Source organism: Netta rufina, assembly GCF_964035555.1.
Source record: "Netta rufina genome assembly, chromosome: 3".
NCBI classification, from domain to species: domain Eukaryota; kingdom Metazoa; phylum Chordata; class Aves; order Anseriformes; family Anatidae; genus Netta; species Netta rufina.
Window position 1 is genome coordinate 121,194,967 of NC_140125.1, and position 18,298 is coordinate 121,213,264.

The 18,298-nt window shown below is 45.0% G+C and overlaps 1 protein-coding gene across 3 annotated transcripts in view; it reads left to right on the forward strand.

The window, feature by feature from the left end:
- DTNB (dystrobrevin beta) overlaps positions 1–18,298 on the forward strand; it is a 192,626-nt gene that overhangs the window by 86,510 nt on the left and 87,818 nt on the right. For 2 of the 3 annotated variants that reach the window (XM_084285383.1, XM_084285381.1), the window contains one exon: positions 17,971–18,060. The exons of the other annotated variant lie outside the window; for it this stretch is intronic. In XM_084285383.1, the coding sequence (XP_084141509.1) occupies positions 17,971–18,060 (90 nt within the window). The remainder of the gene's footprint in view (positions 1–17,970; positions 18,061–18,298) is intronic. 3 annotated transcript variants of the gene reach the window in all.

Sequence of the window (18,298 nt, forward strand, 5' to 3'; positions counted from 1 at the left end):
GTTATTGTTTGTTTCTGTGAGAGGTTTTATATATATATATATATATATGCATATATATATGGATTTTGATGGATTTTGTATCACTAGGACTTTTCTAACGTGTTTCAAGTAACACTGCTAGTTCAAAGAATGTATACAGCATCCATTAAAGCAGGAATTGTTTGCAGTGTCTCTTTTTGTGGTCTCTCCAAATAGTGATTTGCTTTTATTGCAATAGATGTTATGAGTGTGACTGAAGAAATATCTAAACAGAACTAAAGAGATTTTTGTTGTTCTTATTAAATAGAGCATTACTTTCAAAGCTGTTCTGAGAAAGGCTGCTCTTGTTGTATCATAGGCTCCAGTGCTTACAAAGCAGAGTAATTCTGTTTCTGCTTGAGACATTTCACATAATGAGTTTACTTTGTTGGCTTTATTAATGCTTGTTCTCCACACCAAACTGTTTCGCTGCCAAAGTTCTTTAGTTGCCCACGTCTAGTAGAGGCTAGTAGATGTTACAGTTGAATTTGTGTTTACGTTTACTTATTTTCATATATGGAAATTATTGTATGGAAATTATAGTATAAGTGTACGTATGTAAATACGAAATACACTGTTGAATCAATTTGCACTTTTCTTTCTTGGTAAGTTACGCTAGGGAGAATAGCAAGGTGCTTCACTGAAGACTTAACTTGCCCAAAGCTGTGAATGAGTAAGTGTTCCCTGCAGGGAAAGAGAAACTGAACTGAAAAAATGTTCCTAAACTTTAATGACAAGCTAGTACTAAAGAGTAAGACAAATCCCTCATTTTCAGCAACAGGGTTAAGCAAAGGTCCACGTACTTTCCTTCTGTTTTGCGAGACAAAAAAGTGAGTTGTATGTGCAGTTTTGAACTGGCTACGATGGAATTTAAAAATCTGTTTCTAAATCACACAATTCAGTATGTACAACCTGTATACAACGTGCAGTGCAGTGTACGATTCAAATTCCCTTTGTGCTGAATTAGAAGTGAGGAGGCTGAGGGTGAGCAATTCCCAGAGTCTGCTTCACGGAGTGTTTGTGTAGACAGTCCTTTAGCAACACGACCCGTGGCGTTTTCTCATTTATTGGGTTGCAGGCAACTTGAGGGCAAGGTCTCTTCCATTCTGTCTTTGCTTTTAGCCTCTGCCTGAGGTCTGAGTCTGGTCGCTGTGGTGCAGACGATTGTCTTCAATCTCTGTCAGAGAAGATCCTGCTTTAGGCACGCATGTCCTGCCTTAGCACATGCATACACACAAGCTCGAAACATTTCCTGAGCAACAGAGCCTGCCAGGTTCTGCACCCTCTTCATCCTCTTTATAAGGTGCTACAGAACAAAACGGTCGAGCCCTGTGCCAGTTGGGACCCAGGGGCAGCAGTTAGTTTGGGCAGTGATCACCTAGTTCCTTAGTTTCTACTTCTTTGTCCAACCAACTTTTCCCATTTTCTTAATCCAAATTGGGCAATTCACATTTTAAAAGTCTCTAATTCCACAGTCACTGAGACTTTCTCTCCTGTATGGTAGGCTGTGTTCTGACTTACCAGTGTTTCACTCTTCCCAGTACAAGATTAGTTTCTGTGCTGGTATGTGGGAACAGTAGGTGCCTTTTTGTCTCACGGAGCCCTGTAGTCCTAGTAACCATTAGTTCGTCTGCATTATATTTAAAAATCAAATCTGATCTGGAAGAAGAGGACAGAGTGAAGCTTGAGCCAAGATGACCCACAGCAAGTACCCGGGTTTCTTTCTCTGGGAATGCCAGGAGACAGACTGGTGCAAAATATCTGCAGGGTGGCCTCTGATGGAGGACATGGAGCAGTCCTCCACAGATGAGTTTTTCAGTTGCCTCTTCAGTTCGAACACATGTGAACAAATATTTTATTACTGAAAAAGCAAACGAGAAGATGAAACCAGTATTAGCTTTGCTGCCAAGTACCAATACTGATCCCAAAGTACACTTCACCTAAAGAAACACATCTTTTTCCTAACATCCAGAAACTCAGTCTTTCACATCACCCTCATCTGCCAGCTATGCTGCTGTTCTCCTGTTCTCTTCCCAGCCCCTGTGGACAGGGCCTGGCCTACCCCTTCCCTTAATCTGAGAAAGAAGGTGCCAGAGAAAATGCTAGGAAGATACCATACCCGGCTTTCATCCAGAATAAGAAGAGGGCCAGCTATTACCACCTGGCTTTCAACTGTTGGCCACATAGACCTTACAATACACTGCTGAGATAAGAAGTAGTGCAATATCACTTCTGTGGGGGATAATGAAGGGAAAGAAAAGTGACAGCTCAGGGTAAGTAGGTATTAGTAAGTAAAGTGATATTTAATATAAATACTAATTGGCTTATGACAAGACCTCTACGTTGTCAGGTATTCTCAGGGTACAAGAATTTCATGCTCCTGTCAACCATGATGACAGATAGCAGATGCTTCAGTAAGATTATAAGCAGTAAGTCATTAAGTCAAGTTAGTAAGTCAAATTTTGCTCAAGGCTTTTGCTTTTACTCCCATCTTGCAGCACTCATTGGTTCACTGCCTGAGTTGTAGCATTTATAGAGACCACTACTTCAAAAATCCAGCACCCACTAATGAGTTCTACAATTCAATTATGAGCTGTTTAAGAAAACTCTTATGTTTTAAAATTCTCCTTCTTCATGCTATTGAAGCCACCTGCTTCTAGTCTAAGAATCCTAGTTAAAAGTCAACTTAATTTTTCCGTCCAAATTCAGTCGTGCTTGTTATCCTTCTCATCTTCTTTCAGTGTTTCTTTTTGATGTGGGATGACCAAAACTGCACCAAACTGCACCTACTAACCAAGCCTGAGCCCACTTTGCTGTCCTAGACCCATAATCTTTTGCTTGTGTGAGTTGCAGGGATCCGCATAGCTCTTGTGGACAGAGGCACACAAAGGCACACAACTACCGAAATCTTCCTCTTCTCTGATGTGGTCATAGATATGCATAGATCTGGATTTGGTCACAGGAATCCCAAAAATACCAATTATAGAAACTGCAGTGAACAAGCAAAGCATAAATAGCTTTTCAACAGTACTACCAAGACTAATATTTTGACTAATGAGGGCATGATAGAATCAGCAACACAGGGCTTTGATACACTTTGGCTTTGAGCATTTTTTTTTTTATTTTTTTTTTTTTATAAAGGAGCAAGATGTGTTCCAGAACCAGTCTTTAGGAAACCATAAATCATCTTACTTTCAAGCATCTTCTTCTGTCAGGCATCACAAGAACTCACAAGCAGCAAATCTGTGGCAGGTGTCATCATCTGTGATCTCCATACCCATTTTAGTACCTGCCTTTTACCAAGATCCTGTGGCTCTTTCCTCTTCTAGGATCCCTCTTCCAAAATTATGAAAGGTTACTTCATCTAGCAGATTCTGCAGGAGTTCATGGGAACAGGCTTCTTCTCTCTGTGCTTGCTTATTCCGGAGAAGGAACGGGGTATTTATCTTTTCCTGGACCTGGGGGGAAAGGAAACGCTGCCTCAGGTTCAGGTAGTAATGTTTGCCTCCATCATTCCAGCTCTTCAGGCTCTCAGCTTGCAGAACGCACACTTCTCCATAACCACTCCACAAGCCCATGGGGATGTACCTGAGGCTCGCAGTGGGACCCAAACACATCTAACAGGTATTGTCATTCAGACTCTGCTTAGTGCCTTTGTTCTTTGCAAAACACCCAGCTGTGGTGGCTGTGTAGAGCTGTCAAGCCTAATCAGGGTGTATTTGTTTTTAATTACATCGTAATGAGAAGTAAAAATCTTCATCAGAGCTTCTCAGGTTGTTCAGCTGAGGATTTGGAAGGAGTGATCAGTGAAAGCTGTTTCAGACTGTATCATTTGTATGGTCCAAGCCATTTCCATCTCTGCAAGGCTAGCCTGCTAGTGTTACTGAGTTGTACTACACTGAAAAGTGCTTCTAAAGTAGCATGGATTATCTTAATTGGGCCTGTGTCCACTCACACTAAAGAAATGCTGCATGCCAGGTTTTACTTGGTACTGCCAAAACTTTGGCTCAGGTCAGGTATACACATTTTGGAAAGAATATGGAAACACTGCAAAATGAATTAGAAGAGAGCTATAGAAAACCTACAAGCTGGAAATGCAATGCTAGAAGAGCATTATTAGGGAAGTCAGAGATGTGATTTGATCACTAGGTTACAAATGTTTATGCATGGAAATGTGTCCAGTAGCCAGGTTTCTTTCTAGCCTTGCACAGAAGGGCCTTTCAAGATCCACTAACTTCTGCATAACCTCTGCACGCAGCCAGTTAAATATATGGCTGCAGAATTTGTGGGCTTAGTCGTAGGCATGACAGCTAAAACACTTGGCTCTTGCTTCAGCTTGAAAAGGACTCCACTTGTCTCAGCATATGCCCATCCACGCACGGTACCGTATTTCTGAGCATCTGAGACTTTTAGCACACTCACTGAGCCACTGAATACATTGAAGCATTGCTGATTCATTTATCCTCTAGTTTGTCAGACACTTCAAGCACATGTCTGTGTCGTCTTTGTATTCTGCATTCCTTTCAACCTGGAAAATTTACAGGTGCCTGCAGTTAGTAATAGAGTGAGTTAAGGCAGGAGAAACATTTTTTCCCCTTTGAAAATTTCTTGTATTTCTATTTTGTCAGTTCACACGTGTCTGGTTACAGTATTTTCCCCCAAGATTTATCAGTTACTTTTGCTTAGGTTAATCCCTGATGTAAAAGGAAGGGTCTCTTTTCCCTGGCTGGAGGCACGGCCACATCTTGGCAGCGTGAAACAAATTTGGCAGGGTCACAGATTTCCTTGTGCAAGCCGAGTGGCGTTCTTAGCTGCATCTTCATGTGCTGAAGCTGGTCAAAATGGTCACATTTCAGAGAGCTGGCTTCTTTTGGAAAACCAAAAAAACTTATTCCTAATGTTAACCTATTTGTTCCTATGTCCTATCTTAACAGTTTATGCACCTGGAGTAAATTTTGGGTATAAATGTTAGAAGTAGCTTCTAGCGTACTGTTTGCCTGTCTGTGGAGACAAAATTGTCCTGAAAAGAGGAAATAGCAAAGTAGCAGCAAATGCAGTATCCTACCTAAGTCCTTTCCATTAGGAGGAGCGGATGTTTACACCTTTTTGGCAGATGTTTACATCTTCATCAAACTTTCTTCTTTCCAGCTAATACATTCTGGCTTCCGACAGCAGGCTTATCCAACAGTAAGGGTTTTGGGTTCACTTTGCTTTCTTTCCCCAAAAGATGGAGCAAATGTGGATGAATTTATTTCAAGGGACAGCTGAAAGGACCAATAACTGGATAGCTATACATGATTTTATTTAAAAAAGAAAACTTCTGGAATTTTTAATCACATCCACACCCCTAATGATACCCGTTAGGACACTGCTGCTCATAGAGCTTCTGGTAGATATAACCAACGCAGAACCTGTGCTTCCTAGTAATATTTTTAATAAGCAAGGTGGGTACTGACGTGGCCCTATGGGCTGTGGGCAGTCCCACATCACACTGGTGACCTGAAGCTTGTGTTGATTCACATCTCAGGCTTCTGGTGTGACACTCTTGTGGCGGGCAGGGTGCCTGCCCTGCCAGCCCTCAGCTCCCCCAGGGCGCTGCGATCGCTGCTGTTTTGTCATCCCCGTCTGCCAGAGACATGAAAATAACCAACGTTTGACAACTGCTTTGTTGGGACTCAGACTGAGCTGAAAGAGCAGCATTTTAATGCCTGAGCTCACTTTTTCATAAGCTAAAAACTGAAAAACAAGCAAACCAAAGGAGCTCTCATCAAGCGCTGCTCTTCAGTCCGGGCACATCTCCGAGGGAAGCCTTCCTCGTTCCCAGCCTCCTCATCCTCTGCTTTCAGTGGGAAAATATCCAGAGGGGCAGTGAACTCTGCAGATCCCAGGACTTCTGTAGCTAAATTTTGCAAGAGGCAAGGAGCTTTCTGTGGTCTATAAAATGCTGCAGACAGAATGAGGTCAGAGAAAGTTTTTCCTGTTAAGCAGGAAGTTCTGGCAGCAGGAATGTAGCTATGGTCACTCGTGGCTTTGGATTATTTTCACGTTTAGGTATGTAATACTACAATTTTGTTATTTTTCATCTTTCAGAATGTAAGTTTCCAAATTAAAAAAAAAAAAAAGAAAGAAAAAAAAACCACTGATTTAATGGCATGTTTACATTTGATGGCATTGTATCAGATGTGGGAGGCGATTGTTTGGTGTGTTTATCAGGTGAAACATTTACAAACGGAAAATCTGAAAGCAATCTTGTCTATATTTGTTGCGTATGATACAACAAAACAGTATTTCTCTGATCTTTACAGCCAATGAACCTTTCTAAATAGAATGAGAGGGTTGTGTCTCTTCTGTTAGACTAGGCCAAACCTGTTAAATATGTTTTGTCCTTTAGCTAATTTATTTTATATGATTCAGGGATAGATTTTTTTCTTTCTGTTGTGGTCAGTGTGCACTATTCTTCCCTCAGTCATTCTGTTCCCAGTCAGCCAGTCCCTCAGGTAGGTTAATTCCCCTCTTTAATACCCCTCAGCCTCTGCTGTTTTCTCAGCAGCCATCTCTCTGCAGGTTACGCAGCATCTTTTACCTTGCAGATCTAGGTTAGAATTTAAATGCGTCGTATTTTACTCTCGTTGATGTATGTAGCATGTGAAATATGGATGGATCATTCTCTGCCTTTTCCTAAAAAGGCTCGTGCGTGTGCCTGTTGTCCCTGTAAGCCCTATAAATGTGTAAGAGCGACAATCACCTCAACTGCTTGGCTGCCTGCAGCAGAGGCGTTTCCTCCTGAGCTGCTTGCAGAAGGCTCCCTGCACAGCTCATGTGCACAAAGAAACTCTGCTGGAGTGTGGCCGAGCAGCCCCAATGCTGCCGTCCCTGTTAAGATGAGAGCACTCCAGCAGTGCCTGTTCCTTCCCTGCTGCCTGTAAAGGGAGTGCATTCTGCTAGCTCATGCTCATAGGCCTCCCGTAATGAGTGTTCAGGGAGGCAAACGTTTCTCCTTTGGACTGCGAAAGGCCTTTAAAATATAAGTGCTTTTAAACAACCTAGCTTATTAAAGTCACTAGGTTTGCTACCTATAATAACAAAATACTGCATCTGCTTTTTCTGATTTCTACAGCTAAGGAGCTCAGAGACTATAGACATCTACATTTGGATAGGAGAATCATGTTCTTACCATCTAAAAACAAAACTATTTGCAGCTTTAAAACTAAAGTGGAGAGGGATATGATACCTATACAATATTCAGAACCAGTCTTTCTTCCAAAGAGATTGTATTTCCACTAACTCCAAGTTGGATTTTTTTTTTTCAGTCTTCTTCTGCTAAGGTCCCTGATTATCTGCTCTTTGTAGTCCTTCGCCCTCTTTCTACCTTTATTTTTGTTTGTCATTATTTCCCTCTGCTGTCTCCAGTGCCGTTGATTAGCATCCTGAGTTCTGTCCTGCTGTGGGTTTGCAGATGGTGCATGACTGAGCAGTTTCCAGATTTTTGATCAGACCTCCACAAACCTTCCTGCCATCAGCTCAGCATTGATATCTATGTCATTGATGTCGTTCTTTGTTTAGTTCTGTAGCCCAGAGTGATTTTTATTTGCTTGGCTAGCTTAATTTATCTTCTGACAGTTTCCAATGAACCTTTTTTCTCCTTTGTTCCCATGTCCACATATATCTCTCCAACATTTCCTTCTAGCTGTCCAGTCAGCAATTCCACCTGAAAGTGACTGAAACTACTGTTACTGCCCGTTCTGCCATTTGTCTTGGACAGGTGTAGTACGTTCTTTTTTTTTTTATTTTCTGCTTCTAGAGGTGTGTGACATCTAGAGACCCTAGCGCCTTTCTAGCCGTAGAGCCTAGGCCATGGAAAGCTGGCAGCCTGTGGGCAGCCACAGGTGCTCTTGCCCAAGGAAGATTTGGCAACACCCCGAAACCAGTCACAAGAGAAAGGGACAGCAAAGAGGAAGGAAGGATGAGGACAAGAGTCAGCGCAATGAATTAGTCTAACAGTTTCAAGCAAGGAGTCATGTGTTTCAGTACTTACTGCTTAAACTGGTATCTAGATGTCTATAGGCATTTATTTTTAACCTGTGGTTTTAAATCCTTGGGGTTCAGTTGTGAGTCTGTGGGATGTGGGTTTTGAGGAAGATGCATTAGGTGAGAGTGTGGGGAGCTTGATGGGGTGGAAGAAACAGTTGAAGGCATCAGCAAGGGAAATAGTCGGGAGATAGATTCGCTACTCTTAAGTGAGTATAATTTAAAATTCCAGGTAACAGGGAAGTGTGTGAATAAAATATAAAAGACATCTTTGTTTTGGGGCCTCATCAGAGAAGATGCTTCTCTCACTGTTGGCATAGAGGTGGTCTGGGGCTATTGCAGAGAGTTTGCAGATACCATGCCCTGCAGTCTCATCCTGGCAGCCAGCGAGTGCCTCGTGGTGCTGCTGTGTTGGAACAGGCATGGAGACACAGGGCCTGCGGGCAAGATAGCTGTGTGTAATCCTGATGCTGCTTTAATGGTGTCTTCTAACCTACCTCTGCTGTGAAATGTTTGGTCTACCTTTAAACTGCCTCTCACCTCCGCTGCTTTCATCCTTTCTGTAGCTTTTTCCTTTCTCAAGCAGTGCTTCTTCAGGTTATCGTGTGCTGCCTCTGGAGTAATATTTCCCTGTCCAGTTCTTCCTCCCTCCAGTTCACAATGGATTTTCCAGTAACATTATTGCAGTCTAGCTGCTGTCACAGGGTTGTTGGGTTCAACAGAGCGGCATTGGTACAAACACTGTGCAAGGAAAGGGAACGGGGAACGAGAAGGCCCCATCAGCAGCACCCAGCAGGCCGAGCAGGTCCAGAGTATGGCACTCCAGCTAAGGACTTGTTCTGTCGCCTTTCTCATCACGTTCAAATCCTTCATTTCTTCCTCAGTTCTTTTTTTTTACTCCATTTTGCCTACACTTATTTTTTTCTAGACACAACGGACTGGCTGAGGCTGGGACCTTTGGTCTGTCTGGTCCCACACCTGCAGGGTGCCCAGCACCATGTCCAGTTGCATGTTGAAGCTCACTACAGATGGAGAGTCTCCAGCCTCATTAGGCAACCTGTGCCAGTGTTTTTACCAACCTCACAGTTAAAAAATTAAAAAAAAAAAAAAGGTACTTTTTTGTTTTTATTCAGATTGAATTTTAAATTTTGAGCCTCCTCTGCTCCAGGCCCAGCAGCCCCAGCTCTCGCAGCCTCTCCTCACGGCCTGGGCTCTCCCCACTGGGCCCAGGTCTCTGTGCTGGGGGCCCAGGACTGGTCCCAGTGCTCCAGGGGCAGCCTCACCAGCACCCAGCAGAGGGGCAGGGTCCCCTCCCTGCCCTGCTGGCAGCTCTGCGATACTGATGCTTTCATTTTTGTTCAAGTCTTTGGTTTTCACACTTACACGTGTTTGGTGATGTGTGGACAGACACATGACAGACACACTCTCCTCATTCAGAACCTCTTCAGACTGGCTGACCATTCAGACTGGTCTTGCTGAGCCCTCTCTTCCCTGGGCCTGGTAAGATTTTGATTTATTTTTTTTTCCCCAAGTAACTTAGCAGCAGCATACATATTCAGACAGCTTTTATCACTGCTGTATTTCTGACTCCACTTTTCTGGCAGTTCATTCCTCCCTTCCTGTATCTGCTTTAAATTCAAGTTTTACCAGATAATGCTTTTTTTTATCCCTGTATTCTCTGCCTTAATGATGAGCATCCAGCAGGCAGCTGGTGTTGGACTGGTTTCCTGTTACGTTTCCCTGCATAATCGTGTGATTTTCATCTTAGATACAGGTCCCATCATCCTTCCTGCATATGATAGCTGGAGGGTAGGGGTCTGAAGAAATTAAAAGGCTGTTTGCAGTTTTCAAGTAGTGCGGTGGTTTCCCAGTGACTTTAAATCTTGAAGACAGATTACATCACTGTCTGAACAGCGTGCTGTAGGTCAGTCAGAAATATGGCTTTGATTCAGAAATTACTGTGCTAAATTTCATTTCTGTTTTATGCAGAGAGTGGTGGTAATTATCCTTTTTGACCTTAACATCTATTTAAATCAATCACGGGAGAAAATAACGTGGCAGAAAACAGGAGATCCATCTAGATTATGTGCTGGCAGCTCTTCCTGAAAGCTCTTTCCTTACGGAGTGGCCAGAGCAGCAGCGTGCAATTTCATAAGGATTTGCAAAGTTGTGAGCCATGACATTGGAAACTTGCAGGGATTTCTTGCTGTAAATTTCAGGATTTTTTAATAGATTGTCTACTTTACTTGGCTTCCCTGGTAAGTTTTCAGAAGAGAGATTAATTTAAGACACCAAAAGCATCACTTAAATACTTCATTAATTTATTGAGCTCCTTATAAAGCTGCAGAGCCAAGAGTTACTGCATAAAGCTTGACAAGCAGCACTTCAGACATCAGGCTCTACATGGCTTGGAGGAATGATTACTCATAAAAAGGGTCACACGTTTTTCTAATAACCTGGGAGTGGAGGTTGTTCTCCGGCTCTTTTCCTCAGCCTGCCAGAGTTCCTCTCCAGCTGTAGAGGAGCCAGCCAGCCCTGCAAGCCCCGTGCTCCTCGAGGCACGGGTACGTGCCGCAGCCACAAGGTACCCGGCCAAAACCTTTACAGCAGGACCAGAGGAAGCGTCCTGCTGCTCAGAGCAGCTTTGTGCCCATTCCTCCGACCTCGTTCTGCCTTCCCACTTAATCTCGCTTCCCTTTCTCCCCCAGAAGGAGCACGTTGGCTTTATTTCTTGCTGCCTTTTGACTGTTGCTTTGCATGGTGTCTGTTTTTGTGTATGGTGGCTGTCGCTATACGGAAAGTGTGAGAAACGTGCTGCAAGTTCCATTTCCATGCTGCATTAAAGAATTCAGTCACAGCTTGTGGCTAACGTGGGGATGAATAGGTGTTACTTTATCCTGAATACCATCTTCTGAAAACTAAAGGATTCTATGTTTATAGCATAATTCTGAGTTTCTGCTACCAGACGTATCATTTTTTTAAAAAGTAGAACAAGAGGAGCCCTTGGTGTGTCTGACTGCTGGCCGACCAAGTTAAGGCCAGGTGTAATTCTGGAGGGTGTCTAAAAATTGTCTTGGAAGCTGTAGATATGAATCAAAGAGTAGGGTAGATAGAAAGCTGGTTTGTAAAGGAGATTTTTCGACAGTGAACTTCCCCAGACTTAAGGCTTTAAAGAAATTTGTGGAGAGACACAACCATGGCTGTGCTGGTGACAGAGTTCCCCAAGTGCTCCTCTCCCCTGACTGCTTGCTCCCGTGACAGCCGGCTGTGCCTGTGGTTGTACCAGCACCGCTAGCCAGGACCATTCCCTGTGCAGTCACGGAGCTGGTCTGGGATTGTTTTGTTCATGGAAAAAAGGGGAAAAGGAGGGAGGGTGGCGTGGTGGTGTCAAGAGGTGGCATTGCTGCTTCCCTGTGTTTGGGCTGCGTAAGCGTGTAAGTATTTTTGCTGAAATACGTGTCTGAAGGTGGAAGGAATACCTTCAGGTTCCTGAATATGTTATAAAACAATCACTCCGTACTCACGTAGACAGGGGATAAAAATAGTTGACACGTCTATGTTGAGAACAAATCGTGTCAAAGAATGGAAATTGGATGGTACCGGGTGGGTGGGTGGCCTCAGGAAGGAGGGGGAAGCATTAATTTAAAATGCGTTGACTCATGAAGCTTTTGACACTCTCCCATATGGTATTTTCATAAATAAACTAGTTAAATGTGGACTGGTTGAAACTACTGTTAAGTGGGTGCAACAGCAGTTGAAAAATCACAGTCGGAGAAAGAAAATATCAATATTTTCCTACCAAAGAGGGAGCACGTGTCAGGTAGGATCCCACAGGGGTCTGTGCCGAGTTCAGCCTTACTCAGTTTATTTCTTGACAGTTTGCATGATGAAATAGGGACACATGTACATAAATTCTGTACCGACGCTATGGAAATTCTTCAGAGGGCAAGCTTCTAATTCAGAACGGTCCTGTAAATCAATAAGATGAAATGAGTAAAGACAGCTTCAAGCGACAGAAAATAAAATAAAAAGCATGAATAAGAAGCAGAGAATGGCAGACTAGACAGGCCTATTGTTGAACAGTATCTGGGGAATTATAATGGATTAGAAGCTGAATGCAAATGAACAAAATTACCGCAAAAAGAGCAAATAGTGTGACTGGGGGGTGCTGTAAAAGGAGAGCCGTATCTAGCACTCCTGAGACAATTACTCGGTTGGTTCTTGGGTAGCAGGGGCTTGGCACCCGATGTGCTTTAGGGCAGTGTATGCTAAGGAGGCTGCAGACACACTGCATGTCCTGGAATGACTGACAGCAGTGCCTGGAGAAATGTCCCCTGGGGCAGCCCTGGGGGGCGAGGGGCTGGCGGGAGGGCTGTGCCTGCATGGGGAGGGCACAGGCACCGGGTTTGGTTCTTGGGAATGGAGATTCCAGGATGAGGTGGAAGCTGCAGGCCCAGAGATGTGTTAAGTTCTGCTGATACATTTAGACCAGGTTATGGGGGACAGCAGTACCCTTTAGGAACACTTCAGGCAAGCATCTGCTGTCTCATCCATTTCATAATCCCTGTTGAGGAGAGGGGTGGACTGGAAACCCCCAGGTGTCCTTCCCATTTGATTTAATTCCCAATTAATTTGTAAATTAATTACCAAGCTGCAGAGCCATTCTGATTTTCTTCAATGTAGTCACTGCCTCGGTGTTTTGTGTGGAATAGCTTCACCGGGAGACCAAACATCCACCTTGTGTTCATTACCAATGGGATCCCAGGATCCCGGAGTGGTTCGGGCTGCCAGGTCCCCCCCAGTGCCACCCCCTGCCATGGGCATGACCCCTGCCCCCAGCCCCATCCAGCCTGGCCTTGTAGGGCTGGAGACCTCAGGACATAGGAGATGTGACTCCAGGTCCCTGCTGGCAGAAGAGAAACTTCTAAACTGTGGCTGCCGTGGTGTGGGCGAGTCGTAGGGAAGGGCAGGGATGCAGTGCTCTTCTGGGCACTGCTGTTGTCAGTTCTGTGGTTATCTTGTTGTTTCTGTAGCTTTTACTGTTGATGCATGACAGTAAAACACTTCATAAATGTCAGAATAAACAACATTAATTTCCTAACGCTTTGTTACTCTCATTTTGCTTCGAGTAACTCAGCAAATCCTGTTCACAATTCACAATTGGCTTGGGCTACTCCAGAGCTGCCCTTTGGCATCGGACGCATTGAAAACAAAGCCTAGAGAAGCCAGGAGCAGAACTGCATTTGGCAAGGCCAGAGACCTTGACAAGACCCTAATCACCCTAATTTGCCACGACCCTAATCAGCAGCTGTGGGAGCACCCCTGGGGTGTCCCGGCGGCTGGTGAGCAGGAGCTGCGCTGTGGTGGTGCCGTGCTGTGGGGCCTGGCCCTGCGGCCTGCAGAGAGAGCCCAAGGTGGTGGGGAGGGACAGGAGCCATTCTGGGATGAGCAGAGCCACAATGCTGCTTTTTGTCAACCAGAGCAACGAAATGCCTCAGGTCATGAGCTTGAAGCACAGGGCTAGTTCATTGGGGTACCTAGCACCTTCCGAGGGACTTGGTGGCCTTGGTAGTGCTAGGCTGATGGCTGGACATGAACTTAAGGGTCTTTTCCAACCTAAATGATCCTCTGATTCTATGATTCTGTGACTTAAACCTCAAAACACCAGAAATGTAGAGGCTGAGGATTATGTACACTTAATCCCACTTGGGTGGGATGGAGGAGCCAAGGGGCATACCAAATAATTGTGTACCTTACTGAGGCCAGCATGAAAGCATACATGCCTATATCCTAACAATGGACATATACGTGATGTCCTGTCAGTTGCTCTGACACTTATAACTTCCACTTTTTGCTCTCTGCCCCGCTGCCCAGCTGTAAATCACCACGCTGCAGCTGCTTCGGATGAGCACTAATTGCTTTACAGGCATTCCAGAGGTAATATACTGGTGAAGTTTGCAAAGAGTTAAGCTTGTCTGTAGTTATCTCAGGCTTTCCCAGAGGATCTGAATTCAGTAAAAGGCGAGCCCTCTGGAAACAAGAGCTGAAGATGTGTGTCAGCATAACCTAAATTCTGCTTTCCTCGAATAATCAGCCACCATTTCCATGATGTCTTTGCTCAGGGGACTGGTGCAGGCTGCCCTCTGCAAACAGGGCAGAAAATTCAGCTACTGGGATGCTAGGACAAGTGGATAAAGGTGTCATGCTTTTTCTTTGAACCACAGGTCTGTTTGTGAGTTTTGCAGAGCAGGACTGCCTGCACTAGATTTATATTTCAGTACTTTTGTTCTATGAAAGCAACACGCATACCTAGAAAATTTGTATGATACCTCGTGCAACTCACAAGGTGCCATTAAGCCCTCCGCTTTCTCCTGCCCACTGCACTTAGATATTCATAGAGCCATGGAATGGTTTGGGCTGGCAGGGCTCTCAGAGCCCCCACAGTGCCACCCCTGCCATGGGCACGACCCCTGCCCCCAGCACCATCCAGCCTGGCCTTGGGCACTGCCAGGGATGGGGCACCCACAGCTCCTAGGGCAGCCTGCACCAGGCCTCACTGCCCTCAGAGGGAAGGATTTACTCCTAACTTCTAATCTAAATCTTCCTGCTTTTAATTTAAAACCGTTTCCCCTTGTCCAATCACTATCTGTCTGTGTAAACAAGTCACAGAATGACTTTGGTTGGAAGGGACCTCAAAGCCCCCCAGTTCCAACCCCCTGCCATGGGCAGGACACCACCCACCAGATCAGGTTGCTCAGGGCCTCATCCAACCTGGCCTTGAACACCTCCAGGGATGGGGCACCCACAGCTCCTCTGGGCAACCTGTGCCAGTGCCTCACCACCCTCTGAGTGAGGAATTTCCTCCTAACCTCTAATCTAAATCTCCCCTCTTGTAGTTTAAAACCATTCCCCCTTGCCCTGTCATTATCTCATTGAGCAAAAAGTTGCTCTCTGTCTTTTTATAAGCCCCCTTTAAGTATTGAAAAGCCACAATGAGGTCACCCTCTGTTCCCATGCAGTTGCTCCATCACAGAAATACTGACTGCTATAGAAAATAATATATATAATACAGACTGGTCAGGCACGATTTGCCCTCGTTGAAGCCGTGGTGGCTGTCCCACGTCACCTCCTTGTCTTGCATGTGCCTTGACGTTGCTTCTGGGAGGATCTGTTCCATGATCTTCCCAGGCACAGGGGTGAGGCTCACCGGTCTCTAGTTCCCCAGGTCTTCCTTTCAACCCTTTTTAAAAGTGGGAGTGATGTTTCCTTTTTTCCAGTCACCAGGAACTTCACCTGACTGCCAGGACTTTTCAAACGGGCTAGAGAGAGGCTCGGCACCTCCATCAGCCAGTTCCTTCAGGACCCTGGGACCCATGGCATCAGGCCCCATAGACTTGTACTCGTTCAGCTTCATCAGGTGGTCTCCAACCTGCTCTTGGCTTACAGTGGGAGGGACTCGGCTCCCCCAGCCCTCATCTTCAGGTTCAGGGAAACAGAGATGTGTGAGGCCTGACTGACGGTGAAGGCTGAGGCAAAGAAATTGTTGAGTACCTCAGCCTTCTCTATGTCCCTCATTACAAGTTCTCTCCTCTGCCATATATCAGCAGGGGGTACGTTCTCCTTGGCCCTTCTCTGCTGGCCAATGTACCTAGAGAATCCCTTCTTGTTGTTTTGTGTCCCTTGCCAAGCTCATTCCATCTGTGCTTTGGCTTTCCTGCTCCACACCCGACCATCCCTGTGCTCATCCCAGGCCACAGGGACACAGCCTGCGAACACAGCGGTGAGTTCTCCCCAGGTGCCCCTATTCCTCTGGTGATGTGTTCAGCAGGGCAGTGGGCTTCCTCCCTGGGGATCCTCTTTCTCCAAACCTTCTGTAAGATCTGAGATCTTAGGGCGAAGGCAGAGAGGAGGCTGGCAGCATGTGCCATAGTTTGGCACTCCATGATTTTCTGACGTTTGGAGGCTGCTGAGCAATGTTCTGGAGGGGGATGGAGAACCACCAGCAAGCTTCCTTGTGTTCAGAAATGTGAATGAAAAATCTGATAAGTGCTAAGAACAGTGCTCAGACTCGTGTTAATTTAACTCTTTTTTTTCCTTTCAAAACCAGGAATGCTAATCATCATCATAATAGCCATCATCAAGCCATAGCCATTTTGAACTTACCGTGTGGTCATTTCTGCTGGGCTTTTTCTTTTCACAAGAGTGTGTGCGAGATGAGTTGTAATGAAAAAGGTCTCAGAATCCTAATTCTTGTGGTTGCAGCAATGTGCCAGCTAGAATGCTTATCTAAAGTAAAGCTTTTCAGGACTTGCCAGCAGTCAGCCTTCACAGAGTGTAGATTGCTTAAAATTCTTCTGTGCAGTGGTTAATGTTAAGTCTCTTTCTTATTACAAAGCCATTATTACTAAGGTTGCTCCTTGCCCAGAGGGGTTGATGTGGGTAATTCTGCTTTGCCTCCTTTTCATAAGGTCTTACTCTGCTTCTGGCAGACTTCTCTGACATGTTGCTGCACATAGCAGAGAAAAAAAGAGTTTGTGTGCCTAAAAAATGTGAATTCTGCTTTCATAGTATCTGCCTATCGATGCTGAAAGCAATAAATGCCATATTTATAAAAGCTGCTGAAACAAATAGTTCCTGGACATGTGTGGAATTAACTGCAGTTTGTAAGTTGAAAGAGCAGCTTGAATACCTGACGTAGACATGAAAAATGGAATTTCTCGTATTTCAAGAAGAAATACATCATATGTTAAAATAATGGCACATTCACAAATGACTTTAAGGTAACAACCCGATCTTGTATCTGCACAGGACTGCTCACCCCCTGCTACAGAGCAGTGCTCTCTGTAGGCGTGCACCATTTCACGTGGCAGCACGTCGTACTGGGGCCTGTAGGCAGAACTTGACGTGGATGTGGAAGAGATCTAGCACAGCAGAACTGGTGTATTGCTCTTTGGGTTTGTGAACAAATTGTTCCTGCCTTTTTGTGCACTGCCTGGGATTACAAAAAAAAAAAAATCATTTTGTTGTGTCCTGCCAGGGTTATTGAGATGCTGCTATTTCAAGTGTGATAGAAACCAGCCTGTATTAATTGGACCATACAGACAGATAATTATTTCTGTGGGGTTACGTCTGACAAATAGTTCTTGCGTTCAGTCTCTATTCATGAAAATATTTAAAAGCGAAACAGCTTTATTTTTATAAGTGCTCAAACCAACCAAACAACAATGCTATGTCATTTAAGGAATCCCTTCCTGACGGTGGTTCTGTTGCTACAAACCACTAATTATTTTGTTTGGTATCGCTTTCCTCGTGTTTTTGTTTGGTGGCCTGTTTCATGAGAGAAAGAGAAGAAACTGGGTGCTTCCAGTTCTAATTTTAGACGTAGTAATAAAACTGCAACCCTGGTGGTTTGGCCTATATTCGGAGCTGTCTGACAGCAGAAAGGCAGCGGTAAGTTCTGCTCGGCTCGGAGGCGGCAGGAGGTCACCCCCCTCAGTGGCCGTGGCTGTGTTTAGCTTTCTGTTCCAGAAGAGGCTCGCTGCAGACCACGGGTGCTGGTAGAAATGTCCCTGCTGCCATCAGGGACTGCCCCGTGCCTTGGGTCGGATGGGTACGGGTGGTGCTGCCTTCCCAAACCTGCAGCAGGCTCAGGGAAGTTCCACGGCTGTACTCGTTGCACATTTAGGTACCCGAATGTTCTCCTAATCTGTGTTTTAACCTTTAGCTTCAGAAGCTGTTTTGTTCGTGTGACTTGCTGAACCATGTTTACACTTTTAATTGCTCATCTACTTGTTTTAATTTTTAACCATTTATTTCGTTAACATTCATTAGTTATTTGCTTTGTATTCACATATGTATGTTTGATTTACGTATTTATGTATTTATGTTCTGTTTGCTCTCTTCTTTTGCCTTCATCACTACTAGGTTACAGTGCAACCCGGATGCTGCCAGCCGATTAGCTGATGAGCATGCACTGATTGCAACCTTTGTGAACCGGCTGCAGAGCGGTGCACGGTCAGTGTTAGGAAGGTGCTGCTGGAGCGGGGGGGTGCAATAACGCTGTTTCCTCTGGGAGTCACGTTCCAGTCAAAGGTGTTTGGCCTCGGCCAGCAAATAGATGGAAATACACTCAGTGTTCTCTGAAACCTTCTGGAACCACACAAGTACGTGTGCATGCACACACAAGCATGCAGAGGGGATGACAGCAGCTGGGAAGTGGTCGCTGTGCCCAGTCCCACCCTGCTGCATTCGC